General features: G+C 35.0%; 1 protein-coding gene across 2 annotated transcripts in view; it reads right to left on the bottom strand.

Moving 5' to 3' along the window:
* XPO1 (exportin 1) overlaps nucleotides 1-24,735 on the bottom strand; it is a 43,373-nt gene that overhangs the window by 5,970 nt on the left and 12,668 nt on the right. For both annotated transcript variants that reach the window (XM_060117046.1, XM_060117047.1), the window contains 16 exons: nucleotides 24,134-24,206; nucleotides 11,066-11,127; nucleotides 10,796-10,840; nucleotides 8,534-8,715; nucleotides 7,462-7,510; nucleotides 7,263-7,382; nucleotides 6,013-6,141; nucleotides 4,993-5,151; nucleotides 3,839-4,036; nucleotides 3,410-3,548; nucleotides 3,042-3,223; nucleotides 2,804-2,960; nucleotides 2,541-2,704; nucleotides 2,117-2,251; nucleotides 1,602-1,785; nucleotides 1,169-1,275 (listed from right to left, as the gene is read on the bottom strand). In XM_060117046.1, coding sequence (XP_059973029.1) covers nucleotides 1,169-1,275; nucleotides 1,602-1,785; nucleotides 2,117-2,251; nucleotides 2,541-2,704; nucleotides 2,804-2,960; nucleotides 3,042-3,223; nucleotides 3,410-3,548; nucleotides 3,839-4,036; nucleotides 4,993-5,151; nucleotides 6,013-6,141; nucleotides 7,263-7,382; nucleotides 7,462-7,510; nucleotides 8,534-8,715; nucleotides 10,796-10,840; nucleotides 11,066-11,127; nucleotides 24,134-24,206 — 2,085 coding nt within the window. The remainder of the gene's footprint in view (nucleotides 1-1,168; nucleotides 1,276-1,601; nucleotides 1,786-2,116; nucleotides 2,252-2,540; nucleotides 2,705-2,803; nucleotides 2,961-3,041; nucleotides 3,224-3,409; nucleotides 3,549-3,838; nucleotides 4,037-4,992; nucleotides 5,152-6,012; nucleotides 6,142-7,262; nucleotides 7,383-7,461; nucleotides 7,511-8,533; nucleotides 8,716-10,795; nucleotides 10,841-11,065; nucleotides 11,128-24,133; nucleotides 24,207-24,735) is intronic.

Consider the following 24,735-nt stretch of genomic DNA (forward strand, 5'->3'; position numbering starts at 1 on the left):
GATCTGAAGTGTTTGACTACCTTTGAATTCACAGCCCCAAACCTCAACATAAACGTTAGTTGTAAAACATAATGAGACCCTTCTTCTTATTACCACTGATACGCCTGAAATTATTGCCTAAGTTGTTGTAAATTATGAACTTCTCAATTCCTTCAATTCATCCTTTTTACTTTCCAATTTTAAATACAGTTCTGATCTCATACATAATACATGTTTAAAACCTTTTGGTATTTAAGCTTGATACCTTGAGAATTTCCTAAAAAAATTTCCGTATCAACAGGAACAACATTACGAAAGTAAGTTGCAGAGTTGTCAGTGCTACTTCCACACAATAGTGATAAACAAGATAGGATTTTTGGTAATGTTCCCAGGATCAAGCAAATGAAAGGTATACAATAACTAAACATAAATCTCATTTTCCCCAAGTTGAGGCATATGGAGCTGGTTTAGTTTCTGAAAACCATTTAAGACTAACAGGAGGGCTTCCCTGGTGGCGCAGTGGTTGAGAATCTGCCTGCTAATGCAGGGGACGGGTTCGAGCCCTGGTCTGGGAAGATCCCACATGCCGCAGAGCAACTAGGCCCATGAGCCACAACTACTGAGCCTGCACGTCTGGAGCCTGTGCTCCGCAACAAGAGAGGCCTCCATAGTGAGAGGCCCGCGTACCGCGATGAAGAGTGGCCCCCACTTGCTGCAACTAGAGAAAGCCCTCGCACAGAAACGAAGACCCAACACAGCAAAAAAAAAAAAAAAAAGACTAACAGGAATAAGAGAGCAAAAGAGACTTTCAAACTTTCAACTAGGAAAGTGCTTACTGCCCCCCTACTGAAGAGGCAAACTAATGACAGCTTTGCAAATTGCTCTCAAAGCCATGAGGAAAACAAAAATTTCATCTGAACTCTATCCATGGAAAAATAAAAACGACCCAATCATCTCAGCTATCTTGTTGCATCACCAACCCCCCCACCACTAACAGCAATTTCTTTCGAAGATGGTATATATCTTATTATTTTAATGTACTCAAGGACTCCACTAAATAGAATGTTATAAAATAATGCCAGACGTAAACATCTAAATTACCTTTAAAATAGCTAAACGCATACAGAATATATGCACATTCCAGAGAATGCAGCATCAACTTTAAAAACAAAAAGCACATCTCACTTACCATCTGTGGATCATTGGACCGGCTCACCCAACCAGATATTAACTTTAAAGTTTCCCTTTTTACTGTTCGCATACTTCTAATCAATGGTTGCTTTGTAACCATCTCACCTAAAAAATACAATCAGGTGGAATCCAACTTAACAACTAAAATTCTACACTGGCAGTTACATGTACTTCAGGTATTATTAGTTCCCATTTACCATTAGAAAACTTAAAAGACAAGAGTACACAGATGAATTTCCTGGGAAAATAAACTAAGACTAATTTTATAGGGGAAAGGGGCCTGTGAGTGGTTAAAAAAATTGTCTAGGATTGCCTGAAACATGGGACGGATTAATTTAAATCTGCGAGAAGTGCTGAATGCTTATGCCAAGGCAGTGAATGCAGAACTGACTTATTAATACATCATTCCATAAGAATTCAGAATCGCTTACCATTAGCTTGAATAGCTGCAGAAATATTTTCACTGAGGCACTTGTATACATTAAGCATATCTAAATAAATTCTCCCAAGCTGAATCACAAACGGGTGTCCAACCGCTTTGCAGGCTCTCACATTTGTTTTCAGTATGCTACCAAGTTGCTTGACTGTTTCAGGATCTTTAAGTATATCCACATTCTGCGAAGGACAAAAAACAACTCCATTTAACATATGAGAATTATTCTTGTAGCTAAAGCAAAAAACATTACACCCACATTACTCCAAAGCACCATGACATTTATGTTAAATGGTGAAACTAATGCAAAAGTCTTTACTAAAAATAGAGCAAAATATTCCCAATTTTCCATCAAAACAGAATAAAAATATTACAATTTTTTCAATGTGCAAAAGTACACATAAAAGTACTTATGGATCAGATATACATGTCAAAGGTACAAAATTTACTAGTTCTGTAAATATAATTTTCTCAATTTCCATTAGAACTTTCACAAAAAGTAATAAAACTTACTTTGGTTGCTTGCTGGATTATGCTATCCCAAACCTGATTAGGAAGTAGCATGTATTTTTCTATCAAATGTTCTTGTACTGTTTGGTCTGTTTGTGCACCAATCATGTACCCCACAGCTTCATAAAATGTATGGACCTATGTTAAAAGGCAGACATTTTACTTGCATGCATCATAATAAGGAAAACCACACACAAACAATCCACATACACACTTAAACTAATTTTGTTAAAGTGTCAGAAATAATTTATATTAAGTAGGAAAACAGCCTAACAAACTTTTGGTTGATTTCTGCCTCACTATAAAAACCTAACCACAGAAACACTTGAACTGAATTCAAGAGTGGCTTTCTTTCTATTCCCATTAATAAATTCTCATTAAAACAGTAGTTACTTTCTAAGAAAAATATCCTTGCTGATCCACATACCTGTTGAGGCTGAAGATCACAAATTATAGTGTTAATGTTGTTCAAAATCTCATCAATAAATGGCATTACTTCTCCAACCTGAACCTGAACAAAATGCCTGCGGCACTTTTGAGCTATTTTAATGAAAGTATCACAAGCCATGTCCTGGACTCCATCATGGGTCTCTAAAACAAAAACAATTATCAAAAAAATTTAAGAAATATTTTCCATTTTTTATTCAGCAAAAGTAACTAAATAAAATATATTAAGCAAATAGGATTTACCATGCATGAATTCAAAGAGCTTGTTAACTACAGTCTTCAAGAATTTCCAGTGAGCTCTTAAAAATCGTGGATATTGACCTACTATGTACATGATATTTGATGCAATAATAGCTTTATTATCTTTGCCTCTTTTCTGTTCACATAATCCTAGTAGATCCTGTAAAATAAGACAAATTTCAGTCATTTGTAATAAAATACACTTAGCTAAAGTTCCAGTTCATACCTATCTCTTACATACCTTTATAACAGTAACAAGAAATCGTTTTTCATCCTCTTCATGCATTGCTCCACTAATGGAGCCTATCGCCCAACACAATGTATTCAAATTTTTCCATGACCACTCCGTACCATTCACTTGATTGTGAAGCTTCTCAGTCATTATTCTTTCTGTATCTACATAATCCAGATGAGTAAGATAAACTACAAGGAAAAAAATTCCAAATGTTTCAAAATGCAAAAAGATTTTTACTAAGACTAATAGCACATTAATAAGGATGGCTATTAACAGATTGAGAACCTAAGCATGCCATATTTCCTAAAAAAGTATTTCCACCCCAAACTGAATTACAAAGATAAAAATTAAATTAACAGTATTTATCAACTTACCTAATGTTTCTCTCATATTCTTATACAAATTTATGGAATCTGTATCCTTCATGAATTCTCTTACAACTTCTCCCTGATCATTTTCTACAACTAATACTTCCTCTGGTTTAGCCATTCGACTAACCATCAGTAAACGGACCTATTCAACGATAAACAAGAGAAACAAATCTGTTAGATCTTTGAAATCAGTCACATCAAATGTAACCCCCACTCCCACTCAACACCAACATACCAAACAAAATTATTCCCACAATATAAAAGAATAAATAACATGGATAAAAATCAATTGTTAACTTTCTTGCATCTCATTTGCATTCCTAAGAAACTCACAGGTGGTGCTTGGATAGATTTAGCCAAGAAATAAAAGCCAGTATTTGCATTTGGTCCCCCAAATCACAGGAAGCACATTCAACCACCCACTATTGTTACCTTGGACAACACAGGCAAATACAGCTGCCTCCTGGGAGGAACATCAAAATGTTGACTTCCAGATAGCAATGGAGAGGCAGATGTTGAGAATGGGCTCTCTCTATAGAGTTCAGCTGCCAGGTGATTCCAGTACTCAAGACAAATCTTAAAGATTTCGGTTTCCTCTACTTCAGATACCAACAACATATAATGAAGAGCCTACACAGGAGACCAAAACTATTAGAACAATCCTTAGACGTTACTAACCAACCTCAAACTGCTTTCCATTTGCTACGTTAATGGGAAATAAAAACTCATGCTGCATTCTGTACAACTCTGACATTTCATTATTCATCAAATAGACAACAGAAATTCTCTAGGAATAACTGTGCTTTCTTCTGACATGTCCTAGGACGTGTCAAGAAACTTACGTGATTGTAAAAAGGTATGGACGTTAAAAGACATTTGGTAATAGCAAAAAGGCAGAAATAATCCAAATGTTCAACAGATGAACGGACACAAAACTCGATGTTTATCCATACAAAGGAGTATTATTCAGCCATGAAAGGGATTAAGTACTTATACATGCTATAACATGGTAACATGCTAACTGAAAGAAACCAATGACAAAAATCAGTATGTTATGATTCCATTTATATGAAAGGTTCAGAATAGTTAAATCCATTGAGATGTAAAGCAAATTACTGGTTGCTAGGGACTGGAGGGTAGAGCAGATTGAGGGAGTGACTGTTTCAATGGGTACATCATCCTTTGTGGGTGATGAAAATGTTTTGGAATAGGTAATGGTTGACAACACCGTGAATGTACTAAATGCCACTGAATCAAACAATTTACAATGGATAGTTTTGTTATGTGAATTACATCTCAATTTTAAAATAAGGTCTTTAAACTTTTCATCTTAGAAATGACAAATCTGCACATGCTTTAGGAATTTAATTTTCATTATAAATTACTGATCTGGTATTGAGTAGAACATAAAAATCGTGACACTTGGCTTTTAACAACTATAATTCAGAATTGACAACATATATTTATACTGCACAGACAAGTAACAGGTAAGAAGATATGTTAAAAGGTATAGGAATTTTTAGAACAAAGGCATACTTTAAGTTTTTATTATTAATTTCAGAAGCCAAAGGCTCCAGAAAGCCTACCTCCATGAGTGTTTCCCTGAGATTTAATCTTTTTTCTATAAGTTGACCATGTTCTTTAAGAAAGGTGCAGAGAAACAAACTGAGATTTTGAATAAAGTTCTGTTCATCATCCTTTCCATTCGAGTATGCAAGTCGAATATTGGTATTTAAAGGAAGCATCTGTAAGATTAAATATGGATCATAAGCCCTTCATTTTAAAAACAACAAAGATACTACATTTAAGTTCTAAATTTCACCCACCCTTTTACTAATTTTAAAATAGACGGAGTGGGACTTCCCTGGTGGCGCAGTGGATAAGACTCCAAGTTCCCAATGCAGGGGGCCCACATACGATCCTTGGTCAGGGAACTAGACATGTATGCCACAATAAAGAGTTCACATGCCACAACTAAGGAGCCCGCCTGCCACAACTAAGACCCAGTGCAACCAAATAAATAAATTAAAACAAAAAACAAAAAACAAAAAAACCATATGGAGTTAAACAGCTTATTCTTCCCTAGAATGCCTTGGTCTATTATATCCATTTTTGTAACTTTGTCTTAATTTTTTATTTTTTTTAAAGTTGCAAGTAGTAAAATTTCCTCAAAGATTATGCTTTGAAATTTCCCTACATCAGAGTTTTCCCACCTAGTGTTATTAAAAATGTAAAAAGTTGATTCAGATCATGAACATATATAGTAATGTAGTTTTGTGATTAACCTTCTAGATAATTTCATATACACCTAGTCAGACTAACACTTGGCTAATCCCTTCATTTAGAGATGAAAGGTCAAAGGCAGAACTGATATTAAACCCCAGGATACCAAGCCTCTAAATTCTGTAGAAATAAATTACCATGACACTCCCAGAACATTTACTTCAAGGAATTTTCAAAATGTTCATAAAAATTTCTTACCCTTCATTTTATATAATAAATATACAATCACATTACAGCTCATCTATTTATGGTAAGCTGTGCTGAAATGGTTCAACTCTAAGGCACTAAAATTGTTTAGTCAGTTTTTAAGGGTGTTGTATTACCTGTTTTAGCTGCATCATTGTCAGCGTAAATAGCGTTACAAATTGTTCCTCATACTGGCTTACACTCACACCAGCGATCTCAGTGAGGCACTTCAGAGAGACATTTCGAAACATTGGAACATTCAGGAACTATTTTAATTTAAAAAAAGGGGGTGGGGGGGGGAAGGAAGCATAAAATTAAATGGCCTGAAGCACTCAAAATTAACAATTAAAAAAATAAAAGATTTAAAAATCAGGAACACAGAGGAAAAATATCAGGCAAATAGGTGGTGATAGGGTTTTTTTTTTTGGCACATATATTTTAAGGAAATTTCGTTATCCATCCAATAGACAGTAAATGCTTTAGGAGTATACTGTGCTTTCTTTTGATGTGTCCTCAGACACCTGGAAAACACAAAGTTGCTTAGAAACTTTCCCCACGATCTATTACATGACTTTTAAAGACATCATGTTTTCTGTATAATCTAAAAAGATTTTAATTGTTTAGGATTTTAAGGGATGGGAAATATACCTAGGATTAATAAGGTGTGGAAAAACTGGCTCTTTCATATTTAACTGTTGAGAAGGTATAAAAATAGCCTCCCATTAGGGGGTGGCAATTTGGTAAGCATCAGAAGCCTTAAAAATGGACATACCTATTGATCCAATACTTACACATATTAAAATTTATACCAAATAAATATTTGGACAAGTGCATAAATGTCCAGTATTTCCTGCACTACTGTTGACAATGGCAAACAATTTAAAATAAACCGTCTATGGATAAAATGGTGGCTCTAACATAGTAAATTCAGATTAGAATATGACCATATCAAGCCCTCAACTACAAAGCCCCAAACGTAAGTTATAATAGTCTGCTTGATTAAATACATAACTTACTCATTATATCTGATTAGAAAACATCTGGAAATACAACCAGTTGGTAACTATCTCTGGATGAACAATTGTAAGACTTTACATAAGTATTACATGCTACTGCAACTAAAAGGAAACCAAATTCATTATTAGTTGTTCACACAGAATTTGGGAGACTGCCTGGTATGAGTGGCAGAATCATAAAATTCTGACACGGTTTTTAAGAATTAGTAGCTGAAACTACAGAAAAGTTCTGAGCAATTTCCTCATCTCAGAAACAAGGTTGATTATGGCTGTGAATGTGGAATGGTTTTAATATTCAAAAGAGCATTACAAATTAACAAAATACACAACACTATCCAGTGATAAATATAACTGAAATGTATTCACTATACCTTATAAATTAATGTGCTGATTAACTTGGTCTCAAAAATATATCCAAGCGGAATCCAGTTAAGAAATCTGAGCAACGTTTCCAAAGTTGCATGTACAAGTGGAGCATTTTGGGAATTTTCCTACAACAAAAACATGATTGTAAATTATCATCTTCCTATATAATTAATTATTTTTAAAAATGAAATTAAAAGCACTTACCATCACAAACTGACAAAGCTGAAAAATTTGTGAGAATTCATTGCACATGCTAAAAAAAAAATTGATCAGTTTAGAACACACATAGAAATGAATACTGTATTTACATACTAACATTTCAGCAGCCACTGAAAACGAGTTACTTCTATTTATAAACACAGATATCAATAACTTCATCGAAAGTTACAAAGCTATTAAAACTATGTGTAAATATCTCTTAAAACCCACCTATAAATAGCACTTAATTTCATTTCTTGAAGGTTTGGTTTTCATGTCATCATTACTGTATTTGAATAATTTCAATCACATCACATCTTTTATTTATTCTTTTAAAATTTGGCCACACTGCATGGCATGTGGGATCTTAGTTCCCCAACCAGGTATCAAACCCACGCCCCCTGCAGTGGAAGCGCGGTGTCTTAACCACTGGACAGCCAGGGAAGTCCCTCAACCTAGTCTTTTAAATCAAGACAGTCAAAAGAGAACTCTCCAAAAGTGGTGTTCGATATATCCCCAAGTGGGATAAAGTGCGAGAAGTGGTGTTCGATATATCCCCAAACCTAAAATGTGCTTATACACCAAACCAGAGAAAAAATCCTAAATTCTGAAGTTAGTCTGAATACATAAAGGTAAAACATTACTGTTCCCTAATGACTAAACACATTTTATTACTATGTTGAAGAAAATAAAATCTGGAATGTTCCTGGTGTTAACTATAGGGAAACTGATAAAATGTAGGAATATTAAGAATAAAGCAGACATCTGGACACAAGTCATATCCTTGGACCTGTGATTAACTAGACATCATATAAATCAGATTCCAAAGTTTTTTGGGAATTCTTAACCTATATTCCTTCCACATGACATGCATGAAGTTAATTTTGCTGTAACGTCATACATATTTTTCAAGCCTCCATATTTAGATAAGGCCACTTTAGCACTATTTAAATTTGTAGTAAAAAAGAATTGTGTATTAACTTTTAATAATCACAGTTCCTTAATAATTTACAATCTACCTCCAAATTCCTTGAAATTACTAGAGAAATTACTTAAAAATTCCAAAACAATTACTTGCCTGTCTTTTAAATGCTTAGCTTTCACTTGGGTTATCTGTCCACTAGAGAAATCAAATACTTCTTCACTCAAGAGTTTCAGAATCACCATATTATTCTGACAGAGACTTTCACTGGTCCTACTTGCTCCAACAATGTCACTGATAAAAGTTGGCCAATGTTTTGGCCATTCTTGTTTCAGTATCTAAAATAAGATAGGAAATGTTAATTTCATTTCACTTGTCAATGGTAAAGAAAACGAACTTCATAGAAATTGTGTGATACCAAATGCAGGAGCAAATATCAACCACCTTTCATTTTCTTCCCCTTTATTAAGACAGGAAATGTGCTGCCCTCTATAGAATGTACAGAGTAGAAACTACAACACAAAGTTCTGTGTCTCAAATGCCCTGTTCCTCCTCTCAATTATCCCGATTCGTCTAATCTAGCTCTAATGTGTATGCATATCAATATTTGCCAGATATGTGCAAATTATCCTAAGAGACTATAAGATCTAACTCTAAATGATAAAAAGGTGATGGGCAGGGAAAGATTATTTTCTTTGGCTGGAATCTGGGCCCTGAAATATAGGTAGGGTTTGGAGATACAAATTTGGAAGGAAAGCAGAATTATAGCTGGGGACAGAATCATCTTTGACCAAAAGCCTAATGGACTGTATTCAATTTTAAGGTCTGTACTGTTGACTCTGTATGCTAGGGATTTCCCAACAATATTCTGTAATAGCACCTGTTAAGGAAGAGGTAAGTAACTTAACCTCTTTGGACTCCTCCCTCTTCCCATTCAGAGATATGCTAACAACAAGAAGTCCTCAATAAAAGCCAGTTTAACTTAGTGAAAATCCAAGTGTTTAGGAAAACCCAATGTTTCTATAACTTATTAAATAAAAAAAAATTTTTCCCTCACATACTAATTAATGTTCTCAAGAAATTTTTTGGACATATTATTAAAGGTAGGCAAACTTAAAATTTCTGAAGTTACAAATACAGAAAGACTAAAAAACAGGCTAATTATAGAGATCAATTAAAGGGATGCTTGAATTTAAAGGCAATTTTTTCAATGAATTAATAAGACTGAGATAGTGGACATGGAAAGGAAACATGCACAGTATGAGACAGATGAGAAAAAATTTTTTTATTTTAATAGATCTTTATTGGAGTATAATTGCTTCACAATACTGTGTTAGTTTCTGTTGTACAGCAAAGTGAATCGGCCATATGTATACATATGTCCCCATATCCCCTCCCTCTTGAGCCTCCCCATCCCACCCCTCTAGGTCATTGCAAAGCACCGAGCCGATCTCCCTATGCTATGCTGCTGCTTCCCAATAGCTAACTATTTTACATTCGGTAGTGTATATATGTCGATGCTACTCTCACTTCGCCCCAGCTTCCCCCTCCCACCCTGTGTCAAGTCCATTCCCTATGTCTACATCTTTATTCCTGCCCTACAACTAGGTTCATCAGTACCTTTTTTTTTTTTCAAAGATTCCATATATATTCACTAGCATATGGTATTTGTCTTTCTCTTTCTGACTTAAGCATGACAGACTCTAGGTCCAGCCACCTCACTGCAAATAACTGAATTTCGTTTCTTTTTTATGGCTGAGTAATATTCTATTGTATATATGTGCCACATCTTCCTTATCCATTCATCTGTTGATGGACATTTAGGTTGGTTCCATGTCCTGGCTATTGTAAATAGTGCTGCAATGAACATTGTGGTACATGTCTCTTTTAATTATGGTTTTTGCAGGGTATATGCCCAGTAGTGGGACTACTGGGTCATATGGTAGCTCTATTTTTCATTTTTTAAGGAACCTCCATACTGTTTTCTATAGTGGTTGTAACAATTTACATTCCCACCAACAGTGCAGGAGGGTTCCCTTTTCACCACACCCTTTCCAGCATTTATTGTTTCTAGATTTTTTGATAATGGCCATTCTGACCAGTGTGAGGTGATACCTCATTGTAGTTTTCATTTGCATTAGATGAGAAATTTTTTAATGAGTTCAATCTATATTGGAGCCAAAGAAGTGAAGGTTTTACAGTACCGTATTTGATGTTTCCTACCACAGCATATTAACAATTTTAAATGCTAGACAGCAGGCTAACTATTGTAATTACTGTGAAGATTACTATCACTACTCTGCAAGATGTTAGTTCAGTTATTCAATAAAAGTAGGTTAGACTATTTGTTCAACCACTCAGCCTGAACTGAAGCACTTAATCCTTCTCAGGGAAACAGTGTGTCAACTAAAAACTTACCTGAACAAGAATCATATTTAATTTCCCGATATATACCTTTTCCTTCTAAGAAAAGAAAAAAGTTTAGATTAAACAAGGACTTAAAATAGATACATAAATAACAAATGTAGGCAACCCACACCCCCCCAGAGAGAAAAAAAAAAGACTGCACATCTATTGTAAATGATTGTGCACACATGTCTGTATGTCTGTGACAGAAGTGGGTTTAAGTCGAAGACCCATATTTAAATGATTTTATACTCTCACAATAATCTGCAAAAAAGCTCTTACCTCTACACAAGTTGGGTCAGATGACGTCTTGATAATGAGGCCAACAACATATTTTTTTATCCCTATTAAAAAAAAATTATTCAACACTTTCATAGCATGCTAATACATCTTCAGGAACCAAAAAAACTGGGGGTGGGGGAGGGCAGAGTAAAGTCAGATGATACACCTGAATCTCATCGCCAATTATGGCATTTTTGAAAAATGCCAATTAGCTTAGTGTACTACACCTTTAAATTTTTAGTTTTTGTTAAACTTTACAAAATATTGGTTTAACAATTACGAACTACTGTATTCTAAGATATTCTTTAATGTTAGACAGTCAAGTATACCAAGCTGTGATTTTTAAATTAAAAACAAACCAAAACAAAAAACCCCATAAAAGACTAAGGTATTGTTCACTTAAATAAACACATTATTTTTGTGGGTTAAAACTACAAAAACCTTGAAGACATAACTTTGTGAGCACTATAAATAAGTTTATGTAAAATATTTATAAATCAAGGACAGATGTTAATCCTTTTCAGATTTTAATTATAGCATTAAGCTAATCCTATAAGTAATTTTAACTTGTTTGTCCTACAATGTAGGAAAAAACAGAGTTAAGGAGGAAGTTTTTATTTGTAGTATTCTTCACTTAAGGGTACCTTAATAGTATAATCTGTTCTTAACAGTTAAGACTTCATGCCTTTTATTCTTTCAACAGTTGACTTCTGCCTTTGATTTTAATTTGCATCATTCAGAATTTACTTGGCATCTACCACAGCTCCCCCCAAACTTTAAAGTAATGTGGTACACTTACATTAACATACCCAAAGGGTCTGAAACAGATTCCCTAATCCAACAAATTATTATTTCCCACTACAAAGAATAAAGACTACTCTCACATCTGTTTAATAATTTAGGTTAATTGCCACCAAATGACTTATGAAGATTTTCGAATTTTCAAAGCTATCTGAACTTCACAGATAAAGGTTTTGTTAAACTGTGTGTACCAAGTCTCATCTAACAAATCTACAACACTGGACTCAATATCCACTGAGAAGGAATATACTAAGAAATTTACCCATAAGGAGTTAGCCAGAAATTTAGTCAACTTGAAGGCAACAAAGTGCTTATCTGATTGTAAAACTACCTTAATACAGTAATCTTCATGAGCTAAAACAACCTTCATAAAACATTAATAAATAATTTCCTAATTGCAGAAAAATTTCATAAGTACAATAAAGCCACAAAGTAAGGGTTATTCATCAACTGAAAATGTAATGTTAAGTATTAAAAATGTTCACAATATAAGAATCATTTAAAAAACCTGCCTGCCAGGTGCCAAAAACTTAACTGTTATATACAAACACATACAATCTACTGAAAACTATGTTATTGACATTTTAAAAATTTCTACATTAGGCAAAGACCACAGTACTAATTGTTGCAGACAAGATCCACCAATGAATGAATGCTAGAACAAATGGGCAACACTTTCAGGAGAAATGCATTATCTGCATACTGTCAAATTATCTTCCCAAGATATTTTTCACTTTCAAAGTGGAAAATAGTAATCCTGTAAATAGAAAACTAGTGGGTACCAACATAACTGATAAAGATTAATAATAAATGAATAATTAAACATGTTGACATCATGTACCCCGGTTTGGTGGACTGAGGACACATCACCTGTGTGGTGTTCTTGCCCCAAAATGTGGAACCCCAGTCTAATCATGAGAAAACAACAGACAAACCTAAATTCAAATACGCTACAAAATAACTGACCAGAACTCATCAGTGTCAAAGACGATAAGCAGAAATTAAGAACTGTCACAGATTAAGGAGACTAGAGACACAACTAAATAAATTGTAGATTAGGAAAAGGACAAGAGAGAAAACTTGTGAAATTTGAATTAAGGTCCATAATTCAGTTAATAGTACTGAACCAATGTTAAATGTTTGGTTGTGATAATTTTATTATGGTTGTCTAAGTTGTTAAAAGGATAAACTAAGAGGTATAAGTACATTCTGACTTTTTGGGTCAATGTTTCTATTGTCTAAAATTATTTTAAAAAAACAAGAGGCTTTGTGGACACATAAAATAAAATCAGATCTAGATTCAATAAAGTGATTAAAACAAACAAACAAACAAACCGACTAGGGGAACAAGTTTTATTTTAAAATGAGTGCTAAATCATACCATTTAGTTAGGTTAACCCACACAGCAATCTCATGTCCTTAATATCCACTAGATCAAATCAAAACAATTCTGATACTGTTGACCCTCCTGTTCTTTACAGATGAATTACTGTCATTAAGGCCCCTAAAAAGTTAAGGAACCAAGGGGGGAAAGTGGCCTGGGGTGGGATGAATTGGGAGATTGGCATTGACACATATACACTAATATGTATAAATAGATAACATTAATAAGAACCTGCTATATAAAAAAATAGAATAAAATTCAAAAAAAAAATTAAGGAAAAGGGCCATTATAAACAAATAAAAAAGCACCCCTCTGAAACCTCTAATACAGGCAAAAACGTGGTTTAAACAAAACCAAAAATACATCCTACTCTCTTAGATTAAATGACTGACAATACCAATAATAAGACATTCAGTAGTTTTCTTTTAAATCTGTCATAAGGAACAAGAGTAGAACTACAATTCCTGCCTCTGGTTGAAACACATGAGTTTTGAGGCTTTTCTCAGCCCTCAGAGAATAAGAAAACAGGATCAAACTGATCCTTCACTCTTCTGTTATCAATTACATCAATTAAATACCTTCTCTCCCTTTTTTTAGAGGCTTCTGAAATTCACCTGTAGATGGAGCAAAGACTAAAAGATGAAAGCAGGAAAAATGTGAAATAAGTAGCTAAAAAACCCCAAAAAACTACAAAGATCTCAGAGACAATAAAGTCTCTGAGACTTTAAAAAGACTTTAAAGTCTCTTAATTTAACGTCACTCTATAATGATCAGTGCTTCCATCCATCCAAAGCATTGAAACTATACGTAAACAACACCTTTTTGATCAAGTACTACTGCATACAAGTGTCTGTTTACAATCTCCTACTGCTATGTAGCTTATCTGATTAAGTACCATAACTCCTTTCCCCAAATTCCTTCCCATGGTTTACCCAGAATTAAAAAAATAAAAGCAGTTCAATTAAGAACAATTTTACAATTGTGAACTGAACCTATAAAAAAGAAATGGTGGGAGTTCCCTGGAGGCCTAGTGGTTAGGATTCCGGGCTTTCACTGCGTGGCCTGGGTTCAATCCCTGGTGGGGAACTAAGATCCCACAAGTCACGTGGCACGGCCAAAAAAAAAAAAAAAGGGTGTCACGTATCAAGGGAGAAAAGTCAAATGTTTACAAGTAGCAGAGAAAGCTCAGCTTCTGAGATTTAACAGAAAATACTTCAATCCCAGTGTCTATTCTTTGTGCCAGAAGAATTAGTCATCTGCCAGTTGCAAAAGTGACATCTATGTAAAACAAATTTCTTAAAACAGGAACTACCTTTACAAGATTTCATATCCAATAAAAGCCATACTAATCAGAAATTATCTGTTTCCAATTATTCAGAAAGTATATGTGAAGAGACTAGGATATTCCTTCCAGCAGCCTTCTAAGCTCTTCCTTGGGAATAAGGAAAACTTGAAATATATATATATTAAAAAAACAAACTGAAGAATATTTCACTGAAGAGTTCTCATACATAGTTTGTATGCCTTTGACAAACACAATTATGCTTATATGGTTACTAAGTTTTTCAAAGGACTCCTACAATGATCTAGCATACTTATATCCATAGCCCCCCATCCTGTTCTTCTAAATATGAACAAAAAAATTCACCTCCAAAGTTATTAAAGTAAACCTTTGAATTATTTATTGAAAAGGAATACTTTTTTTTTTAAAGGACCAGTCACGTATAATTTCTTCAAAACAAGGTACACTAGTATAAAAATGCTTAACTACTCACTGGAAGGCAGCTTATGGCACATGAATGCTCTTTATCCAAGAGTTTATGCATGCATCTTTTATAATCCAACTCTATTTTCTCAAAGTCAAGAAAAATTTTGACAGTCCCATTTCAAATAAAAACAAAGCAACACCAAATAGCCTACACAATCCTGTAAGTTGATAGTATCAACATTAGCTAGCTAAAAAGCTGAGATTTAAGTAACTCCCATCTTGACTTAGAAGTTATATATCATCTTGCAAGTTAGTTACACAGCAATATTAACAATCCTATCCCCCAGGAACATCTTGCAAATATTAGATACTTAATGATAAGGTAAAAGAAATGCATAACAGAATTTGATTCACTAAAACCCTTTAAAATGAGAACTTACTGACTGCAACATACTGATGGTGAAAACTAAAATATGAGTTAAAAAGTTGCAGTCTCCGGGGCTTCCCTGGTGGCGCAGTGGTTGAGAATCCGCCTGACAATTCAGGGGATACGGGTTCGATCCCTGGTCCAGGAAGATCCCACATGCCGTGGAGCAACTAAGCCTGTGCGCCACAACTGCTGAGCCTGCGCTCTGGAGCCTGCGCAGCTAGAGCTCGTGCTCCACACAAGAGAAGCCACCGCAATGAGAAGCCCGCACACCGCAACAAAGACCCAAAGCAGCCAAAAGAAAAAAAAAAAAGTTGCAGACTCCTATCTCTTGCTTTCATAGTGGCTAATTTTCATACAACACAGAAAATGCAAAGCCTTGATACACTCTTACAAAAGTAAAGCTACAATCAGACAAAACTGAGTTAAATCCGGTCCCAACCATTGTGCAATACTATCCGATCAAATTCACTTTAAATATTTGTTTACTCTGTAATCACATCCTTCCATCAAAGCCATGTATAACTGAAACTTCTTTTCTTTCACATTTTAAAATATTTTACAATGTTGTGTTAGTTTGAGGTGTACAGCAAGTGATTCAGTTATACAGAAATAATATACACATCCTTTTTCAGATTCTTTCCGTTATACCTTATTATGAGACATTGATATTCAATACAGCACAATATATGTGCTATACAGTAGGTCCTTGTTTATTTTATATATATAGTAGTGTATGTTAATCTCATACTCCCAATTTATCCCTCCCCCCCTTCAGTAACCATAAACTTGTTTTCTATGTCTGAGTATTTCTGTTTTTTAAACATGTTCATTTGTATCAAATTTAAAGATTCCACATGTGATACCATGATACTTGTCCTTCTCTGTCTGACTGACTTCACTCAGTATGATATCTGTAGGTCCATCCATGTTGCTGCAAGTGGCAATATTTCATTCTTTTTATGGCTAAGTGATATATTTCATTGTGTGTGTGTGCATGTGTGTGTATACACACACCCACACCCACCCTCCACATCTTCTTTATCCATTCATCTCTTGATGGGTGTTTAGGTTGCTTCTATGTCTTGGCTATTGTAAATACTGCTACTATGATCACTGGGTTTCATGTATCTTTTTGAATTAGTTTTCATCTTTCCTGGATATATGCCCAGGAGTGGAATTGCTGGATCATATGGTTAACTCTATTTTTAGTTTTTTAGGAACCTTCATACGGTTCTCCATAGTGGATTACCAATTCACATTCCCACCAATAGTGTAGGAGGGTTCCTTTTTCTCCACACCCTCTCCAGCATTTATTATTTGTAGACTTTTTTGAGGATGGCCATTTTGATTGGTGTGAAGTAATACCTCATTGTAGCTTTGATTTTTATTTATCTAATAATTAGTGATACTGAGCATCTTTTCACATGCCTGTTGGCAAGAAAGAAAGGCTCTTTTCCCACGTCATACTGTTATTACAAACATCTGTCCATTTAAACCACCACCAATGATCATCAGAAAGATAGTCACTAAAATACAGCTATCTGTCCTCTTTACTTTATTGTCCAAAGGAATGCAGAATGTTCCTACTCCTCACTCAATAAAATACTCATGAGAATAAACAGCAAAACAAGAAATGAATAGCTTAAAAAACCTCAAAAGCAGGGGTTCTTAACCTAGGGTTCCCATAGATAGGCTAGAATTAGACTATAACTTATTGCCTATATGTTTAGTAGTTTTAAGAGGAATGGATCTTTATTTATTACTCTTAAAAGGGTTTACAGCCTAAACAGATAAACTCTAATATACAGCAATTAAAATTTTAGTAAGTTCATAGCATCACTATTTACAATAGACAAAATTTGGAAACAACCCACGGATGCATAAATAAAGTGGTATATACGCATAATGGAATATTAATCAGCCTTAAAAAGGAATGAAATTGTTACATACTGCAACATGGATGAACCCTGGGAACATATGCTACTGAAATAAACCAGACACAAAATACTGTATGATTGTACACATATAAGTTACCTAATACAGGCAAATTCATAAGAGATAAAAGGCATAATAATGGTTAACAGGGCCTGGGGAGAGAGTGTAATGGAGAGTTAATGTTTAATCGGTAGTTTCAACTGGTATGATGAAAAAATCCTGGAGATGAATAGTAATGATGGTTGCACAATACTATGTATTTACTTACTGACAATAAACTATACACTTAAAATGGTAAACATTATGTATATTTAATCACAACAAAACAAGTTTTTATTTTATTAAAAATTCAACAATTTTTCCTATAACAAAAGAACAATCATAATAAAATCCACACCCCTTTAATAAAATCTATAGGTGGTTCCTGTCTCCTGCATGGATGTAATAAGGTAAGGATTAGGAATTGTTAGGTCTCAAGTAAAGACCTCTTATGGAAGTTCCACAGAACTAGGAAACTTTGGGGGGATCAAATGGTTACCTTAACCTGAAGTGGTGGGAAAATACTTTCTGTCAATTATGTATGATGCTGAAATGCAAAAGAACATCTTGAAAAATAGTGCCTTGTTTTATTAGATAAAATGTAAATTTAATCAATATTATCTTTGCTTTATTATCCCATCATGTTATAAAACTGGCAAAAATACACGAATAGGAGTGCCTGTCACATCTGCCATTAGACTGATATTTTAAACATTACATTCTATGAGGGGAAAAAAGGAATTTCTCATGGATTTGCTTAAGAGCCAAGGGCTTAAAGAGCCCAAACACTTAAATTTTCTTTTCAAAATGACCAACAAAGGAAACAACTATCTCTGTTCAACAGGGAGTAACACTATCAACTTAAAATAAGTAAACATACACACAGAGATGTTAAGGATGCTCAACAGCAGAAGTCACAGTGAGAAACAATTATATATGTACCATAGTGGCTAGAATTAAAAACACTGACCATACTAAGCTTTGGTGAGGATGGGAAGCATACTGCTACTGAGAATGTCAAGTGATACAACCATTTTGGAAAACAGTTGGGCAACTAAAAACATACACCTACCATATGATCTATCCATTCTACTCCTAGCTAATCAAGTGAGTGACAGAAAGCAGATTGGGGGCTGGGGAGATAAAGGAGAGGGCAATCACAAAGAAGAAGGTCTTGATTACAGTGGTGTTTTCACAGGTATATGCATGAGTCAAAACGTATCAAATTGTACACTTTAACACACACAGTCTATTGTATATGCTAAATATACCTTAATAAAACTTAAAAGAGCAAACAATTTTTAAAAGCCAGTATTGCTTAAAGGCAACAAGTTAAACATGTGATATTCAGTACAATTAGAGACTTTAAGCATGTGAGTGACCTGATTTAATCCTGTTCTTTAAAGTATCATGCTAAATCCTTTGTTGTGAATATATTACAAGGGACACACATAAATGGGTGTTAAGGAGCCCAGTTAGGATGCTATTGCAGAAATCGCAAGGTAACCTGAGACTAGTATATGATTTCTTGGTGATATGGAGAGAAGTGGGAGTATTTTCATGGAAAAAGGCTGGCAACATACATGTTGTGTTTATCCATAGTCAGCACCTAGATATGCAGAGGGCTTTACACACATTACCTCTTATATCATATCCCAATAACCATGCAAGACAATCAAGATAGTACGGCTTTATCACTTTGAACCTTTTCTTCATAAATTCACCTCTCCCCTTTTCAGTGTCAGCAAGTTTGTATATATCTCATGAAATATAATGATCTATAAGACATATGCCTTAACAGATTAAAATAGAATCCTTTGATTTAAATTAAAATAGAGATTCCTTAATAAAGATTTTTTTCAGGGAGAGACAAAGGAGGCCTCCCCCCACTTCTTTATGGTTTGAATCTTCTAAACCAAGCACCAAAATTATTTTAAAAGAGGAACCAGGGTTATAATGAAAGCTGATGTGTATTGCAGACAAGAAAGAAGAACCAACACCATTGACAGTCCTAGTGTACCTTTGCTTCAATGACTAGTAACCACTCCCTATTTGGAAATTATTCCACTTTACGTATTAAATTTTCTTCTTTTTCTTGAGTCAAAAATATTGTCTTAAATAAGAACAAACAAATGGGACCTAATTAAACTTCAAAGCTTTTGCACAGCAAAGGAAACCACAAACAAAACAAAAAGATGATCTACAGGATGGGAGAAAATACTTGCGAATGATGCAACTGACAATGGATCAACCTCCAAAATATACAAACAGCTCACACAGCTCAAAAAAAACCCCAAAAAACAAAACAAAAAACCCCCCAAACAACGCAATCAAAAAATGGGCAGAAGATCTAAAATGACATTTTCTCCAAAAAACATACAGATGGCCAAAAGGCACATGAAAAGACGCTCAACATCGCTAATTATTACAGAAAAGAAAATCAAAAGAGGTATCACCTCACACCAGCTAGAATAGCCACCATCAAAAAGTCTACAAATAATAAATTCTGGAGAGGGTGTAGAGAAAAAGCAACCCTCCTGCACTGTTGGTAGGAATGTAAATATGTACAGCCACTATGGAGAACAGTATGGAGGTTCCTTAAAAACTATGGAAGCAACCTAAATGTCCACTGACAGAAGACTGGATAAAGATCTCACACACACACACACACACACACACGAATATTACTCAGGCATAAAAAAGAACGAAACAGTGCCATTTGCAGCAACATGAATGGACCTAGGGATTATCATACTAAGTGAAGTAAAGCAGACAAAGACGAGTATCATATGATATCGCTTATACGTGTAATCTTTAAAAAATGATACAAATGAACTTATTTACAAAACAGAAATACAGTCACAGACATAGAAAAAAACCTTACGGTTACCAAAGGGGAAAGGGGATTGAGGGAGGGATAAACTAGGAGTTTGGGATTAAAATATACACACTACTATATACAAAATAAACAACAAAGACCTACTGTATAGCACAGAGAACTACATTCAGTATCTTTTTTTTTTTTTTTTTTTGCGGTATGCGGGCCTCTCATTGTTGTGGCCTCCCCCGTTGCGGAGCACAGGCTCCGGACGCGCAGGCTCCGGACGCGCAGGCTCAGCGGCCATGGCTCACGGGCCCAGCCGCTCCGCGGCATATGGGATCCTCCCAGACCGGGGCACGAACCCGTATCCCCTGCATCGGCAGGCGGACTCTCAACCACTTGCGCCACCAGGGAGGCCCTACATTCAGTATCTTAAAATGAAAAATTGTCTTGACTTACTTAAAAATGTAAGAGCAAAAATATTGGGCAAGTCATTAGGCTCTTAAATAGATGAATGAATCCCAAATAGGGAGTGGTGCTAGTCACTGAAGTACTTCAATAATAAGTAATTCATTAATTGAATAATTATATACTGAACACCTATGTACCAAGCAGTAAGAATGCAATAAAGACATTCTCTGACCCCTGATACCATTAAGCTTATATTTGGGAGGATAAGATAAAGAGTGAGAAAAACAGTGATAGCTAAGTGGGATAAAGGTAATTGTGGGTGGGGATGGGGGTGACCAAAGGAAACATTTTTCTGAGCTAAAGCAAAATGATAAAAATCAGAGCAATGTTGTTAACTTTGTATTACATAAATCTAAATTCATTAAAATGATTATGAAGGTTATATCTCCCTTGCTCTGTTTTTATTAAAATACCTTTTAATTAAATGTTTTTTAACATGTCCTTACTTGGCTATTATCTGTCTTTTGTTCATTAAAATTTTACTCATTTGTGATCCGCTGGTACAGGACACACTAAGGGAACACAGAGCAAGAGACATCTAACTCAGTCCAGAACTGTCAGGTATTTTCCTGGCAAACTGCTTTAGATAATGCCCTAAATTGAAAACGCCATTCCACTAAACGAACATGTGAAAATTAACGTACGCTTATGGACAAGAATCTGAAAGTTGATAAAATATATGCTGGATTGGAAAAAATGTACAAAACCTATCTTGGGGGCTTCCCTGGTGGCGCAGTGGTTGAGAGTCCACCTGCCGATGCAGGGGACACGGGTTCGTGCCCCGGTCTGGGAAGATCCCACATGCCGCGGAGCGGCTGGGCCCGTGAGCCATGGCCGCTGAGCCTGCGCGTCCGGAGCCTGTGCTCCGCAACGGGAGAGTCCACAACAGTGAGAGGCCCGCGAACCGCCCCCCCGCCCCGCAAAAAAACAACTTATCTTGGCTTTCTGTTTGATAGTTTTGATAACCAAACCTATCCTTCCTTTAAAATACATCAAGCACTGCCATTTTCATGAATGAGCTTGTCCAAAGGAGCCAACCTGATTTTTGCCCTCTTTTAAGCATGTGTTAGCACTTATTACATATATGCCTAATTTAATGACCGTATTTTTTAAAAAATGATATCATTTTTAACATGTTTTATCTTCCTACCTGTAATACTCTGACGTAGGGAATATATTTGTATAGTCTTAATGCCTAATGGCACTAAAATGGACAAAGACTAGCTAAAATGGAGACAACAGCTTAAAAGATATGACAATTATAAACAAAAGGAATGTACAATATTTTGGGGGGTATACTAATTTATTTCCAATATAGTAGTTACTTAAAGATGAAGGAAAATTAACATTCAGAAATGTTAGTATACTTCGCGAGATACAAAATTTTAGGATTGTAGAAGCCTCCTAGGATTGACAAAGTTGGAAAGAATTATAAATATAGTAGTGAATAAATTTATTTCCCAATGTTTTATGAATGAGATCAATTACCTTAAAAACACAAGTTGCTGCTGTATATCTAAAGTTAGACAGAGTTCACTAACATTCTCTGGGAGCCATTTTACACGCTCTTCTAATATTGAGCCTCTGAAAGACCCTAAAAATTACATCACACTTTCCCTTCCATGTAATGACTTCACTGACAGTGAAAACCATACATGTGGTGATAGGAACTTCAGGTAGTTTTTTAAAAGTTTACATCCCACTCAATCTTATCACTAGTGTTAAGGGGAAATGCAAGGGGAAAGGTGATTCTAATTGATGTTTTTTTAATAAGTACTGCTTGCAGAGAAATGAAGTATCTCACTAATACAGAATAGGAACACATGAATAAAATAGAATTCTCTTGACTCAGGGAGTATAATCACCGCCCTGCCTCCACCAGTTTTTGCCAAACAAGAATGGTAAGACTTTCAAAATTAAAATTAAATATATACATATTCCAGGGCATATATTAAATATACATATGCCCTGGAATATGTATATATTTGATACTTACATAGAAATATATGGAAGCTTTTGACTTTATGATAAAAACCAAAACATGCCACTCCCATTCATGTAGAAAGCAAAAACTGTCAAGTCCTCAGGGAGAACTTTAGCCTCTAATTTTTTCAGTAACAAATACAACCATGACTGATAAGCTAGTATAATTTTAAACCTGGAAAATAATTTGGGAGGATCATCTAGCACAATCCTTATGTAATAAGCAGAGGTCTATGTGTTTAGAAATTAAAGAGGGACTTACAGTAAAATGGCACTGAAGTAAAATATTACACTTTTTTGTTGGTATGGTAAGCCATACCCAAAGTTAAATTTGAGGTTCAAACCACAAGTATAAAACAATAGTAAAGGAACCAGGACTGCCCCTAAGGTCCCTAAAAGTAGTGATGAAGTACAAAGGATCTATTTGGGCCAGAGTCAAACTGTACTTAACTAATTTCTGAGAAAGTCACAGAATGTGATCTAAAATGGTTTCAAACCAAAATAAAAACATTTAAAGAAACAGGAACCTCTTGGGGGGGGGCACTATTTCCTCCCATACTATCATTCTTAATTCACAGTTTACGGTGTATAAGGGATACTGCCGTTAAAAACTGTCCCAGTGACCTCTAAACGTTGCTAGAAAGATGTCAAGATTTAAGTCAGACTGAGTAAATCCAGGTCGCTATTCCACCATAAAGATGACATGAGAAAGCAGGTAAAGACAAATCTTAAAGAGCAACTGTCAAAGAAAGGGGACATAATAGGAAAAAACGACACCAAAAGTAGTATAACCCCATTTTAAAATCCAGACTTCTCTCTTTATTTTTCAGAGATTAAACAAGTAACAAAGTAGATAATAAGGCAGTATGTGAAAACTGGAAGGAACTGCATTAAAGAATTCCAAGAGACTAACTTTGCCCATGTTTCTTAAACCATGACTACTTTTACTGAGGTAGTGACAAAGGAAAAAGTAAAAATATTAATACCAGGCATCACATCTTCATTTTTTGATCTTTCCTTATTTTAGAAGCCAACCTCTTATAAGGTATGCCCAGAATTTCAAAAGCTAAAATCTTGATTTTTAAAACTTGTTTTTTCCTTTGCTGTTATATTTATGTTATTCCTTTTATTACAGTACTCATTACTTGCTACTGTGTGATGAATTTAAAACAATACATAAGAGCGCATATTCAAATTTCATTCATTTCAAACATGGTCTAGATTAACTGTAAGTTGATACCAATTTTTCACCACAATATTTACTGTAGGAAGTTTGACCAGTGTGGTTTCTGCTTTCCCCCAAAGATAACCTTATTCTTCCCCTGCCCCCAAATATAAACAGAACCTGCCTTGCAACATGATGAAAGCAGTAATCCATTAGAGCATAATAAACTACTAAAGATTCAACACATTCCTCCTGTCCAATACTCAACGATAATAAAAATGCCAGGAATAATAGAATTCTGAATCTACAATTCTTTAAAACACTTTCCTACCTTCACATTGGTTCCTTGGAAGAATCTTCCACCTTGTTTTTATCACATTTTCCAAAATTTGTAGTCCATAATACTGAAAATTGGAGAATAGAAGCATGTGAATATATTGCTGTAAGACTGGCAATTTCCAGGATTCACAAATGGACAGACATTCACACATTTACATCTAAAGTTTCAAAAACATTATGCTACCAAGTTTAATTACATATATTAAACAAGGATCTATTCGCCCATATACTGAGTTTTCATGCATTTTCCTCACTTTATTGTTTACTACTCTATTTAACGTCCTGCTGTTTATACATGCTCACACCAGGAGGAAGAACCAAATAAAAAGCCCTTAGCAGCCAAATGGGCTTAGTCTGTAGAAGGAAAAGTAGCAGCCAGATACGAATTCACAGCATAAATGACTGCTTATAGGCTCACGTACTTTAACACGACCAGGCTCCTAAGAATTTAGCAGCTTGGATGCTCTCAAGCTTCCTACCATCTTCTAGGAGTTGTAAGCTCTTGGCCAAGTATTAAAGTATTGTCACAGATACTTTCTACAGAAAGTGTTTACAAACATCACTGGTGTGTTACTTAAGGAGCAGCAAGACAGC

This window comes from Mesoplodon densirostris, chromosome 14, assembly GCF_025265405.1.
Source record: "Mesoplodon densirostris isolate mMesDen1 chromosome 14, mMesDen1 primary haplotype, whole genome shotgun sequence".
Classification (NCBI taxonomy): Eukaryota; Metazoa; Chordata; class Mammalia; order Artiodactyla; family Ziphiidae; genus Mesoplodon; species Mesoplodon densirostris.